The sequence below is a fragment of the Vombatus ursinus genome, unplaced genomic scaffold (assembly GCF_900497805.2).
Source record: "Vombatus ursinus unplaced genomic scaffold, bare-nosed wombat genome assembly UNPS02014792.1, whole genome shotgun sequence".
NCBI classification, from domain to species: Eukaryota; Metazoa; Chordata; class Mammalia; order Diprotodontia; family Vombatidae; genus Vombatus; species Vombatus ursinus.
Window position 1 is genome coordinate 1,124,747 of NW_020954570.1, and position 14,607 is coordinate 1,139,353.

General features: G+C 36.1%; 1 protein-coding gene across 1 annotated transcript in view; it reads right to left on the bottom strand.

The window, feature by feature from the left end:
* GIN1 (gypsy retrotransposon integrase 1) overlaps positions 1-14,607 on the bottom strand; it is a 51,154-nt gene that overhangs the window by 16,151 nt on the left and 20,396 nt on the right. The window contains 1 exon segment of the mRNA XM_027869172.1: positions 13,163-13,356. Coding sequence (XP_027724973.1) covers positions 13,163-13,356 — 194 coding nt within the window.

A 14,607-nucleotide genomic window follows, 5' to 3' on the forward strand; every position in this document is an offset into this window, starting at 1 on the left:
GCTGCACAAACAGTTTATCAGTCTGGGTTAGGCTTGCTGGAGCCAAGATTGTAGCTGACTCGGCTTCAAGGACACTGAGAGTTTAATAAGAATTCAGTCACAAAAGATCACTGTTAAGTTAGCTCAGTGGGGGCTTTATCTCTGGAAAAGAGGGCAACTCAAGAAAATAAATTCAGGGGGCTCCTTAATAACTGGGAGAGGTATTAGAGGAAAAGGGGGTATTAGTGAGACCCTTCCCCTCCTCCAAAAAAAGGCCACTGTTAACATTTTTTAAAATGTACACAACAGAAGACAGTTTCAAAGGAAGCACAAACAAGGAGAACAGTTTTGAAGGCGATAGGTGGAATTTATCATAAGACATTTCTAAAGAAGCAAGCAGTGTTAGAGATGAGATAGAGAAGAAGGAAACAGTTCAGCAAAACTCTCCCCCACAACTATCCCACAAAGATCTAAAAACATAACAGACTAAGTCCAGATCTGGAAATCACAATGAATAATTTTTGCAGTCCAGTTCAGCACAGAGAGACAGACAGAGAAGTCTATTAACACTGGGATAGCTAGGAATGTGCTTTGAAGAGTGTTCCAGCATAAGGACTGAACTAAGGCCTAGCTATTGCTGGGCACCAGGGCAAAAAGAGGTCCCAGACCTGGCACATAAGGGCCTAGTTTTGTGCAGGGAACAGGGACAGCTGCAAACTGGTAGTTTCGTTGCTCACTGTATATAGCTGAGTCTATACATAGCCAGTGTGTACTGAGAAGAGGATGTGAAGCTAGGAATGGAAGAGCAGGGCAAGTAGCTGTCACAGGCTACAGGCTGGGTATTGAGCAACAAACAGACTGAGCAGCAACTGTGTGTCTCTGATCCTGGGAGGCAAACCAGGTTCTCAGATCCAGGCCTCATCCCAGTCCAAAGAGAAACCTGCAATTCTTTCACTCTGACACTGGAGATCACTGTCAGCAGCTGACAGTTGCTAAGTCCAGCAGCAGCCTCTTGGAGCTCCAACAAGGGAAGGCCTACAGTTATTTTGCTCAGGCTAAAGCCCACGTCAGGAACTTGAAGGGCTCAGACTTTGCCTCGGATCTTACCACTTTGGCAGCAATGAAAGCTTGAAGGTCCCCAGCCTGAACTGTCCCTGAGATCCTGGAAAAAACATAACACTGAATACCCTGAGAAAGCAGTAGCAGGACTCAAAAAGGACACAAAATAGGACCAAGGATAGCCTAGCAATTCCCTCTAGAATTGTGCAGAGCCTGTCCCTAACCCAAAGTCTGAAGTCAGGAAGTAAGGCTTGGAAAATGTACAAACTAAAAACAATTCACCATAAAGAGTCATTAGGGTGACAGGGATATTCGAGGTACAAATCCAGACGAAGAGAATGACTCAAAAACACGTGCAAGCAAATGTCAAAGAAAAACACAGCTTGGGCAAAAGTTCTGCCAGAATTAATGGAAGATATGAAACAAAAGTTGTTGTTGTTGTTGTTGTTTTTTACAGAGATAAAAGTTAATTTATAAATTAAATGAGAGCACTAGAGGAATTGGAAAAGAAATGAGTGCACTAGGGGAAAAATTGGGAAAGAAATGAGAGCTATGGAAGAAAGAATTGAAAAGAGAATTAATATCTTGGTACAAGAGGCACAGAACATTATCCAAGCAACAGATTCTTAGAAAATTAGAGACTCCATGAGACAACAATAAACATTAAAGTTAAAAGACTGAAAAAGATAGAAGTATAAGGTATCTCATATAAAAAATAATTGACCTAAATAGGTCAAATAGAAATAATTTAAGAATTATCAAACTGCCGAAAAGTCATGAACAACAAAAACAAACAAAAACGCTTAGACATAATATTTCAGCAATTCATAAAAGAAAACTGCCCATATCTTTCAGAAGCTGAGGGTAAAGTGAAAAATAGAATCTACCAGCTACCTCTTGAAAGTGACTCCCAGGTATCTTATAGCAAAAATCCAGAACTTTAAGGTAAATAGATTTTATATATACATATGTGTATATACATACACACATGCATACACACACATAGGAGCCACCACTATAAAGAAGTGATGAGCATGGAATGCAGGATTCCAAAAAGCGAAAAATATAAAGGCTTATGACCAATAATGACTCACCCAGAAAAACTTGAGTATAATTTTACAAGGGAATAAATGGACCTTTAGTTAAATAGAGAGCTTCTCAGTATCCCTGATGAAAAGATCAGAACTATGTAGAAACTTTGAAATACAAACCCAGGAGTCAGGAGAAACACAAAAAGGTACATATCAATGAGGAACCATAAGAGACTGAGCAAGGATGAGCTGTTTACATTCTTTTTTATTTTTTTCTTTTTAGGCAATTGGGGTTAAGTGACTGGTCCAGGGTCACACAGCTAGTAAGTGTCAAGTGTTTGGTCTCAGGCCAGATTTGAACTCAGGTCCTCCTGACTTCAGGGCCCGTGCTCTATCCACTGTGCCACCTAGCTGCCCCTGTTCACATTCTAATATGGAGAGAAGATACATGTATTCTCTGGGAACCCTATAATTATCAGAGGGCATCAGAGATTTTATTAAAAAAGGGTATGAGTGGTTTGTTTTTATTATTTTAAAATAAGAAAAGAAAGGGAGGAGAAAAGAATATACTGATATAGGGAGAAAGGAGGAAGAAAGGTGGTGGAAATTATCTTGTAATTTGGGTGTACAAATAGACTATACAAACATGAGGAAGAAGGGGTAGAGGAAGTGGGTAATATTTTAACTTCACTTTCATATGAACTGGTCAATAATAATAGCTATATTTATATAGTGCTTTAAGGTTTGCAAAGCACTTTACATGTATTATCTCATTTGAGCCATACAACAACCCTGTGATCCAGGGTTGTGCTATTATCATCCCCATTTTAAAGATGAGAAAACTGAGGCTAAGAGAGGCTAATGAATTACCCAGGATTACACAGCTAATAAGTATATATGGGAAGACTGAAACTCTGACTATAAGACAAGCACTCTATTTATTCACTGTGCTACCTACCTGCCTACAGAGATAGCCAATAGCTATCACAGAGGGTAAATTGCAAGAAGGGGTTAAAAAGGAAAGAAAGAAAGCAAAAGAATTTGTTAGTAAGATATAAGCACGGGAAAGAAAACAGAGGTAGGTTAGCAAAAGCTGACTGCATCAATTTTGCACTGGTGCTGGGCATACTCTTTATTTATCACTTTCATCTCCTTTATAAAGAGAGGCTGGGAAAATTATCAACAAAACAACCAACTATGTTTCCAGAGGAATATGTGTGTCTCTGTGTGTGTATGTTTATATACAATATTCAAGAAGTCAAAAAGTACAGGCTTACAACCAGGAAATAACTCACTAAAAAAAGCTAAATATAATCCTACAGGGGAATACATAAAAAATGGCCTAGATATCATATTTCAAGAATTCATAAAAGAAAAATGATCATATCTCTTAGAAACAGAAGGCAAAGTAAAAAATATAAAGAATCCATCAGTAACCTAGTCAAAAAACTCCAGTGTGAAAACTCCCAGGAATCTAACAGCAAACATCCAGAATTTTTAGTATTTAAAAAAAAAAAAGTACTACAAGCAGCTGGGGGTGGGAGGGGGATATGTACATATAGACAAATATGTGTGTGTGTGTGTACACACACATACATACATACTTATATATATGTATATTAACATGGCCAATGCAGGAATTGGTTTTGCCTGACTATATAAATTTATTACAAAGGTTTGTTTTTCTTTTTTAAAAGATGGGGAGACAGAGGGAGAGAAGTTAGATTTTTCATCAATTGAAAAGGGTAAAATTAAGTTTGAATAAAATTAAAAGTAAGTAGTGTGGAAATGGTGATTCAAGGTTTCATGTAGAATCCTCTTTTTGTGCACTAATACATATATAGAAATGTTCTGGGTTTTTTTGTAAATTCAGAATAAAAAAGGGTTTAAAAATATATACTTCTTAATAAAGCCTTAGAAGAAGGGAGAAATTAGTTCATTCTGGAGTGATAAGGATAGATTACATAGAGAAGACAGGATCTGAAATGGGCCTTGAGAGGGAAGAACATTCACTACAGGAAGATGAAACAGGATTAGCAAGAGAACACAGGTGGAGAATCAAAAGCAAGGTTAAAGAGACAGACCGCTCCTCATCTCTTGGAGCATAACAGTATTTCGTCACAATCATATAGCACTTGTTCAGCTATTCCCAATCAATGGTTATTCCCTCAATTTGCAATTCTTTGCCACCACAAAAAGAGTTGCTATAAATATTTTTGTACATACAGATCCTTTTACTTTTTCTCTGATCTCTTTGGGGTACAGACCTAGGAGCATATAGTTTGATAGCCTTTTGGCCATAGTTCTAAATTGCTCTCCAGAATGGTTGGATCAGTTCACAACTCAACCAACATTGCATTAGTGTCCCAATTTTTCCATACCCCCTCCAGCATTTGTCATTTTTCTTTTCTGTCATATTAGTCAATATGATCAGTATCAAATGGTACTCCACTGAGTTGTTTTAATTTGCATGTCTCTAATCAAGTGCTTTAGATCACTTTTTCCTATTCCTCTAGATAGCTGTGATTTTCTCTAACTGCCTTTTCATATCCTTTGACTATTTATCATTTGGAGAATGACTTGAATTCTTATAAATTTGACTCAAATCTCTATATATTTGAGAAATGAGGCCTTTATCAGAGACGCTTACTGTAAAATTTCCCCCGGTTTCCTGTTTTCCTTGTAATCTTGGCTGCAATGGTTTTGCTTGTGGAAAAGCTTTTTAATTTCATATAGTCAAAATTATCCATTTTACATCCTGTAATTTTCCTCTAACTCTTGTTTGGTCATGAGTTCTTCCCTTATCCATAGATCTGACAGATAAAATTTTCCATGTTCCTCTAATTTACTTATGGTATCATCCTTTGTGTCTAAATCTTGTAGCCATTTTGACCTTATCTTGGTATACAGAGTGAGATGGTCTACATAGTTTCTGTCAAACTGCTTTCCAGTTGTCCCAGAAACTTTTTATCAAATACTAAGTTCTTGCCCCAAAAGCCTGGATTTTTGGGTTCATCAAACACTTGATTACCATGGTCATTTACCACTGTGTATTGTGTATTTAAGCTATTCCAGTGACCCACCACTTTATTTCTTAGCCAGTACCAGATTGTTTTGATGATTACCACTTAATGATACTTGCAACCTCAAGTGCTTTCCCTCCTTTTGGTCCTGGAGCTATAACTTGGGCCCCTACTCTTTTGCAGCTACAAGTACAAATGCTCCTTTCTGTCTTGGAATAGAGACCAAGGCTGATGCTACCCTGAGGCTATAAGTGCTAGTGCTCTTATTCACCCTGGACTTCAGCCTGGAACTGTGACCTAGAACTGTAACTTGGAACTGCATATGGACAATGCAACAAGGTCCTGAACCCAGCACCAGCAAAGGATCCTGTCACCTCTTCCTGGCCAGTTTTCCAACCCCCTTACTGTCTGTGGGCTAAGAGCCCCCAAAGCTGCTGCTGCTGCAGCTACCTCCAACGCCTTATGCTGGTGTTGCTGCAGTAGGCCTGTACCACCCTCTAGGCCTGACAATCACCCAGGTGTGAAAGACCTTTCCTGCTGACCTCCTAAGTTGTTTTGGGCTGGAAAATTGTTTCACCCCAATGTTTTGTTGGCTCTGCTATTCCAGAATTCAATTTGAGGTGTTTTGGGGAGAGTTCAGGTGAGTTCCTGCCTCTATTCTGGCATCTTGGCTCTGCCCCTCCAGTCTAAGCTTCTTTTATAAATATGACTATTGGATAAAAGGCATATATTTATATAAAGCTATCTCCTCGGCTATTAAAAAAAATCATCTAATATCTCTCTTATAACACAAATATAAAATTGATGTTCAAATGAAAGAAAAATGCAAATTAATTATGACCCAGTCTTAGTAAAGAAAAATTTTAGCTCAGTTTCTATCAGAAGTATCTTTGAGTAACTGGGTTGCACTGCAAGATAAAGGGGAGAATTAATGATACTAAAAATAGATTTTGGACTATGAACAGGTCCACCACTCTTAAGTGTAGCATAGATTTTTTTCAAACTGTTTCACCACTGTGACTTCTAGGGGTGAAGCCAATATACAGAATAGAGAAAACAATCAGCTGAGCTCTCTCAACATTCTCTCCAAATAACTTTAAAAATAACACCTATGTCAAATTCTGGAGTGGCAGAGCCAATGAGGTTAGAGGGAGACATTTTTCTGGCCCAAGACAACTTGGGAGGTCAGAAAGAGAGATCTGTGACAAAAAACAAAACAAAACAAAAAAACCCAACACAATAAAATAGATAAATCATTGGTTAATTTGATTAAAAAGAAAGAAAACTGAATTACTAATATCAAAAATGAAAAAGATGGGTAGTGGATAGAGGACTGGCCCTGAAATCAGAAGGACCTGAGTTTAAATCTGGCCTCAGACACTTGACACCTCTGTAGCTGCGTGAGACACTAGGCAAGTCACTTAACCCCGACTGCCTCACCAAAAAAAAGAAAAAAGAAAAAAAAAAAGATGACTATACCACTAATGAAAATGAAATTTAAGCAATTATTTATTATGAGTCATTTTGCCCAATCTAAATGAAATAATTTAAGTGAAATGGATATTTATAAAAAATATAAACTGCCCATATTAACAGAAGAAGAAATAAAATGCTTAAATAACCTTTAAAACAAGTAATTGAATAAGCCATCAAAGAGTTTCTAAAGAAAAAATCCCCAGGACCAGATGAATTTATACGTGAATTCTATCAAATGCTTAAGTAATAATTTATCCCAACACTATATAAACTATTTGAAAAAATGGGGCTGCTAGGTGACATAATGTATAGAGTACTGGATCTGAAGTCAGGAAGACTCATCTTCATGAGTTCAAATCTGGACTCAGACACTTACTAGCTGTGTGATCCTAAGCAAGTCACTTAACTGTCTGCCTCAGTTCCTCTTCTATAAAATGAACTAGAGAAGGAAACAGCAAACTATTCTAGTATCTTTTCCAAGAAAATCCCAAATGGAGTCATGAAGAGTTGGACACAACTGAAATGACTAAACAACAATAAATTTGAAAAAACAGGTATAGAAGGCCTCCTACCAAATTCTGTTTATGATACAAATATGGTGCTGATATCTAAACTAGGAAGAGCTAAAACAGAAAAAGAAAACTATAGACCCTAAATATTGATACAAACATTTTAAATAAAATACTAGCAAGGAGATTATAGAAATATATCACCAGGATCATACACTATGACCAGGTGGGATTTATACCAGATACTTAGGGCTGGTTCAATATTAGGAAAACCATAAGCATAATTGACCATATCAATAACAAAAATAAAAATCATATGAGTATATCAATAGATGCAGAAAAAGCTTTTGACAAAATGTTATTCCTATGAAAAATACTAGAAAGAGTAAGAACAAATGGAACTCTCCTTAAAATGATAAGTAGCAATCTATCTAAAACCAAGAAAAAGCATTATCTGTAATGGGGATAAACTTAAAGCCTTCCCAATAAGATCAGGGGTGAAGTAAGGATACCAATTATCACTACTTTATTCAATATTGTACTAAAAATGCTAGCTATAGCAAAAAGATAAAGAAAAAAATGAAGGAATAAAAAAAAGGCAATGAGGAAACAAACGTTTTACTACATAGACTTGATGGTATATTTAGAGAATCCTAAAAAATTAGTTGATACAACGAACAACTTTAGCAAAATTGCAGGATATAATAATTGCAGATAATATAAAATGTTTGGGTGTCTACCTGTTCATGGGTATTATTCACGGGAATCTATCACTCAAGGGTAGGCCAAGCCAAAATAATAAAAATGACAATTCTACCTATGTTAATTTACTTATTCAATGTCACATCTATGAAACTAGCAAATAATTACCATAAGTAAATTAGAAGAGTATGGAAAATTTTACCTGTCGGATCTATGGATAAGGGAAGGACTCATGACCTAACAAGTGTTAGATAGCATTATAGGTTATAAAAAGGATAATTTTGATTATATGACATTAAAAAGCTTTTCCACAAGCAAAACCAATGCAACCAAGATTACAAAGAAAGCAAGAAACAGAAAAGAAAAAAAACTTACAGCACGTTTCTCTGATAAAGGCCTTATTTCTCAAATATACAGGGAAGTGACCCAAATTTATAAAAATAAGAGCTGATAAATGGTCAAAGTTGATAAATGGTCAAAGGATATGAACAGGCAATTTTCAGAAGAAATCAAAGCCATTAATAGCCACATAAAAAAATGCTCTAAATCATTTATTGATTAGAGAAATGCAAATTAAAACAATTCTGAGATACCACCTTATACATATCAGATTGGCTAATATGACAGGAAAGGAAAATGACAAATGCTGGAGGAAATGTGAAAAAATTGGGACATTAATGCACTGCTGATAGAGTTGTGAACTGATCTAATAATTCTGGAGAACAATTTGGAACTATGCCCAAAGTGTTATAAAATTGTGCTTACCCTTTGACCCAACAATACCACTACTAGTTCTGTACCCCAAAAAAATCAAAGAAAGGGGAAAAGGACCTATTTGCACAAAAATAGTTATGATAGTTCTTTTTGTGGTGGCAAAGAATTGAAAATCAAGTGGATATTTGTTGCCTCCTCTATTAGATTATGAGGTTCTTGAGAGCAGGGACTGTTTTTTGCTTCTTTTTGTATCTAACACTTATCCACTGGGGAATGGCTGACCAAATTGCAGTATATGATTGTGACAGAATACTACTGTGCTATTAAAAAAATGACAAATAGGATGGTTTCAAAAAAAAGCCTGTGAAGACTTTTATGAACTGATGCAAAATGAAGTGTGCAGAAACAGAATAACAAACTATCTAGTAACTACAATATTTAATGATACTCAAATGTGAAAGACTTAGCTACTCCAGTCAAGACAATGATTCAAGACAATTCCAAAAGACTCATGATGAAAAATGCTATCTACCTTTTCAGAGAGAAGTGATGAACTGTTAATTCAAATCAAAGCATTTTTTTTAACTCTCTTTATTTTTCTTGGGTATTTTGTCTGTTTTCTTTTGCAACATGGTTAATGTAGAAATGATTTATATGACTTCACATGTAAAATCGATACCAAATTGCTTGCCTTCTCAAGAAGTGGGGTAAAATAAGAGGGAAGACAGAGTTTGGAACTCAAAATTTTAAAAGATAAATGTTTTAAAAGTTTTATATTTAATTGAGAAACATTTAATGAAATAAAAATATATTAAAATTTTGTTTTACTACTTATAACCCCAAATACTTTCCCTAATTCAAACATACATCCAAATTCTTTACAAACTGAGCTTATACGTTTCTAAATACTCAACTATCATTTTTACCTTAAAAGAAGACTTTCCAAACAATTAGCTTCTCTTGCATTAAAGATAACAGAATATCTGGCTTCCTTCTCTTCATCACATTCTACCTTGTGCTAGACTGTAATAGGAGTTCCAAAAGAGGTACTCCAAAAATGTTTTGAGAAATGGAAAATCATTGATATAAATATGCAGTCAACTTAAGTTATGTAAGATACATTAAAACTCAGCTGTCTCACCCATTCTTAGTAATACCACAATTACAATGGATACCAAGTTACAGTCAAGCATTTTGGATCATGAGAAAGGGGAGAGGCAGGATAGGCACAGGCAGGCTCCAAGAACAACCAATTCTAGCATGAAGTATTTATTAATGACCTACTATTTGCCAGGCACTGTGATAAGTGTTGGGGATACAAAAAGAAGCAAAAAGCAGTCTGTGTTCTCAAGAACCTCTTAATCTAATGGAGGAGACAACAAACAAATATATGCAAACTATTTACAGGATAAATAGGAAATAATTAAGAGAAAAACAGTTCTAGAATTAAGAGGGACTGAGAAAGGCTTCCTGTAGAAGATGGGATTTTAGTTGGGACTTAAAGGAAGCCAGGGAAGGGAGTAGGCTAAGACAAGGAGGGAAAACATTCCAGGGATGAGGCAACCAGAGAAAACATACAGAGCTGAGAGATACAGTGTCATGTTCATGGAACAGCCAGGAGGCCAGTGCTACTGATTCAAAGGGCACATGGTGGGGGAGTAATGTATAAGACTGGAAAGCCTTCCTCTACTCAACTGCTTAGGAAGGAGGCCTTCACCTACTTGGCTACTTAGAAAAATAAGGCCCAGTAAAGTGAGCAGCAACAAGTACTTTCACTGAACTGAGGGTGAAGCTTTCTGGTACTAACAGAGCAGGTCTTCCTTGAAAGATGCCCGTACTGGCATTAACATGTTGCCTATACCTTAGAATATACAAGGTTGCTTCCAATCCCCAAGGAAGTTTAGGACAAGGCATGGATTCTGACAAAAAGAAAGCTGACTATAAACTTAACATGTGACCTGACTAGGTGAGATTTTAGTTGGGACTTTAAGGAAGACAGGGAGGTCAGTAGTCAGAGAGGAAGAGGGAGAGCACTCCTGGCATGGGGATCAGCCAGAAAAAATGCTTATAACCAAGAGATGGTGTGTCTAGTTCATGGAACAGCCAGAAGGCTAGTGTCACTAGATCAAAGGGTACATCTCAGGGAGTAAAGTGTAAAAAAAACTGGAAAAGTAGGAGGGGCCAGGTTATCAAGGATTTTGAATGCCACAGTATTTTGTGTTTGCTCCTGGAGGCAACAGGGAGCCACTGGAGGTTACTAAGTAAGGGGGTGACATGGTTAGACCTGTACTTTTAAGAAAACCAAATCAGTTGCTGAATGAATGATGGATTTTTCATTTTCACTTTTTATCTCCACTGCCTAGCACAGTGCCTGACAACATGGCAGGAGATTAAAAAATGCTTGATGATTCACTGAAATGCTTACTGAATACATGAAACAAACAAAAAAATGAAGTTTCTCTAAGTCTAACATGAATGCTTTCTACTACAATGATGGTGACTAGAGGTGGTGATAAGGAGCCAAGGACACGAAGAACCCAGTAGTTTTTAGTCAGTCTACAAACATTAAATGTGAAATCTTTGTCTAATGACAAAGGAGTTAACACACTATTGTACTAATGTGACCATGTCAATACCGATATTACTTCTGGAGGAAACTAGAAGACATGGAAACTGAAGATAAATGGAAGGAGAGATCAGAGGTTTCTCATGGAGAAACACTTGGAAGCAACAAGAAATACTGTTTCATTGACTATTTGGTCATTTTGCCTTCAAGTGTCCATGATGAGCAATAGCAAAAAGACCACCATGAATATAATTGTGGCTTATGTGCCAATGTTTAGTGCATAAGAAGGAGTAGAGAAATTCTATGAAGAATCTGCCAAGATTTTTCAGATTGCATGCTCATATGCCTTGATATTCCATGACTTCAATGGGAAATCAGAGGAAGAAGCCAAAAAAAAAAAACAAAAAAAACCACCAGATTGGGACACTTTTGTGGTGGCAAAAGAGGGAATAAGTTAGCCCAGTCTAGTAAAAAAAAAAAAAAACAAACAAACCAGAATTAGAGTCAAGGACATTGCTTCAATCCTAGCTATGCCACTTAGTACCCGTGTGATTGTTGAAGAGATCCTCCACTACCTTGTGCCCCAATTTCTCATCTATAAAATGATACGGTAAAATGGTACAGTGGAAAGTGTACAGGATTTAGAATTAGAGGACTTGGGTTCAAATCCCACCTCTGCCACTTATTGGCTCTGTGATCTTTAGCAAATTTAAACTTCTCCAAACCCTTTTCTCCATTTGCAAAATGAGGTTAGACTACATATTGTCTAAAATCCATTCTTGCTTTAAACCTATGATACAATGAAAAAACTGTAAACAAAGTAGCTTCCCATCAATTGAGTACAAACTTAGCATAAGAATATAATGAAATGCTATTGCACTGTAAGAAAATGTAATTATGAGAACTTCATAAAAATATGGAAAGATTTGTCTGAATTAAGGCACAGCGAAGTCAGGAGAACAATACATCCAAAGACTAAAATAATGTAAATGAAATGGTATTAAAAAGTTGCTGAATTCCAATGAATTATAACAATCAATCTCTGTTCCAGAGAAATGATGAAACACAGACCCTTTCTCTTGACAAAGAGAATACAACAAAAGGCATCAATAAGGCAAAAATGTATTATAAAATATGGTTCAGGATGAAAAAAATTAAAGAGTCTAAGGGTTTGTAGATTACTCAGAGCATTTACAGCATTAATATTTTCTTCAAAAAGAAATCATAGACCTAGAACTGGGGAAAACAATGGATATGGGGAGCAAAAATCAACATCACAAAAAATGAAAACTGTTTATATCTTAACACCCAGGAATGGGCTGTTCCTTAGAGGCAAGATTTGAATCCAGGTTCTCTGATTTCCCAAGAATATGCTAAAGTGAGTCTATATAAGATTATTTGATAGCTAAAACCAGAGTTTCAATCTTGTTGCATAATATAGAGATTATCAATAACAAACAAGGCCCAAAATGGTAAGATGCGTGCTTGCCAAAGGCATCCATTGCTGTCACAGACAATGAACTGTGGAGTATCCCAAACAAAAGAAGGATTCTCCATTTATGATGAGCTTCATCAGATGCTCATGTTTAGGGCTGACCCCTATGCTCATTGCATCAAATCTCAGAAAAATATAGGGAATCCTAAATGACAGCTGTAGCTGCTCAAAAAACAAACCCCCCCCCCCCAAAAACAGGCATACTGTGAAAAAGTGGAGAAAAAGCAATATTGCCTAATTTTTCAAATGAACATGAATGAAAAGTACACCAAATCAGTCCATCACGTTCTCTCCTCCATTAAAATGCCAGTTCTTTTTGAGGTTAAGAACTGTTTTTTTTTTCCTTTTTTTTGTATCCCTAACGATAAGCACAATTCCTGGTACATATTAAGTGCTTATAATAGGTACTTGTTGACTGACTGAATTTTGTCTAATTGGAAGTGAGAACTACGATTCTGGCAAAATGACACCAAGCTTCTTGAACTAAAGCAAATGACCTTGATGACAGATAGTGTCACTATTCAACAATAGTGAATCTGGGCCAAAAGCCACCTTTGGTGTGTGCATTACAACAATTCTATTTAAATAGTCTAACCCTATAACCATACCCACTGTTTGACATCATTGGTCACAGATGTCCAATAGTAACCAGATTCTACTAGAGTAAGAGTTCTGGATATGCCATGATGAGCCCCAGTGTTATTTTCATGGCACTCTCTTAGGACTTTGTTCTTCTCCTCTTCTGAGATAATTACCAAACGATTTTGTTTCTTGTCCTTTCCAACATAGAATAGCTTTTTCTCTAGAAGAAATGATAAAAGATAGAGTATTATTTTTTTTGAGATTTGTTTTCTTTATTTTACGATATTTAGCTTAAAATTTTACCTATTCATTTAATTCCCAAATAGTTCTTACATCTTCACCTTCAAAAAATAAGAATATTTATGAAGCTGTTTTCAAAACGTATCTAAAAGGTTCTTAATGGTTATATATACACCAAATGACTAAGAGGAACCCTTCACTTTGCAGTGCTTTAAATAAAATTAATATATTCATCAATCATAGATAAAGACTGAGTGTCTATAAAGATGGTTTCTATGCTACCTTGAGGTAAATGATTTTTGGAACCATGAGAAACATGATCCTAAATTTAAAAAAATACTTTAAAAAATATTCTTTAAATAAATTCAGTTTCAGAATGACTTACAGTTAAGTCCAATTCCAATAAATAAACTCAGACTCAGAATAACTTTGGTAAGATAACTCAAACCAAAAGAAGAGGTCAGCAGTCAGGGTCAGGCTTAGAAAATTAAACACTCTTATCTTCTGACTCCATGTATTTTCATTGGCTGTCTCCCATCCCCGGAACTCCCTCCCTCTTCATCTCCTGACTAACTCTCTCCTTTTATAAGATAGCTAGAAGGTACAGTGGACAGAGCACTGGACATGGAGTTATGACAACCTGAATTCAAAACTAGCCTCAGACATTTAGTAGCTGTGTGACCCTGGGCAAATCACTTAACTTGTGTCTGCTTCAGTTTCCTCACTTGTAAAATGTGTATAATGATAGCACCTACTTCCAAGGACTGTTCGAAGGATAAAATCTGTAAAGTGCTTTGTAAACCTTAAAGCACCATATAAATGCTATTGTTATCATTATGAAGCCTTCCCTCTTCTTAGTGCCTTCCCTCTGAGATTATCTCTAATTTTCCCTATTTATATCTTGTTTATACATAGTTGTTTCCATGTCCTCTCCCTTATTAGGCTGTGAACGCCTTGAGAGCAGGAATTGTCTTTTGACTTTCTTTGTAGTCCCAGCACTTAGCATAATACATCAGCACATAATTCCTTAATAAATATTTGTTGACTCTTAGATTTTAAAATGTGCTCCCCCTACACTCATCTTCTACTTCTAACAACATTTCACCAGAGTTAAAATATGGGTAATCAACTTTACACAATTCATTCTGGGAAAAAATTTATCTGAAGGAGAAAGAAAGTTCCCTTGGGAATCTACCAGGAAAAAAATAATAACTATGCTAATTTTTATCAA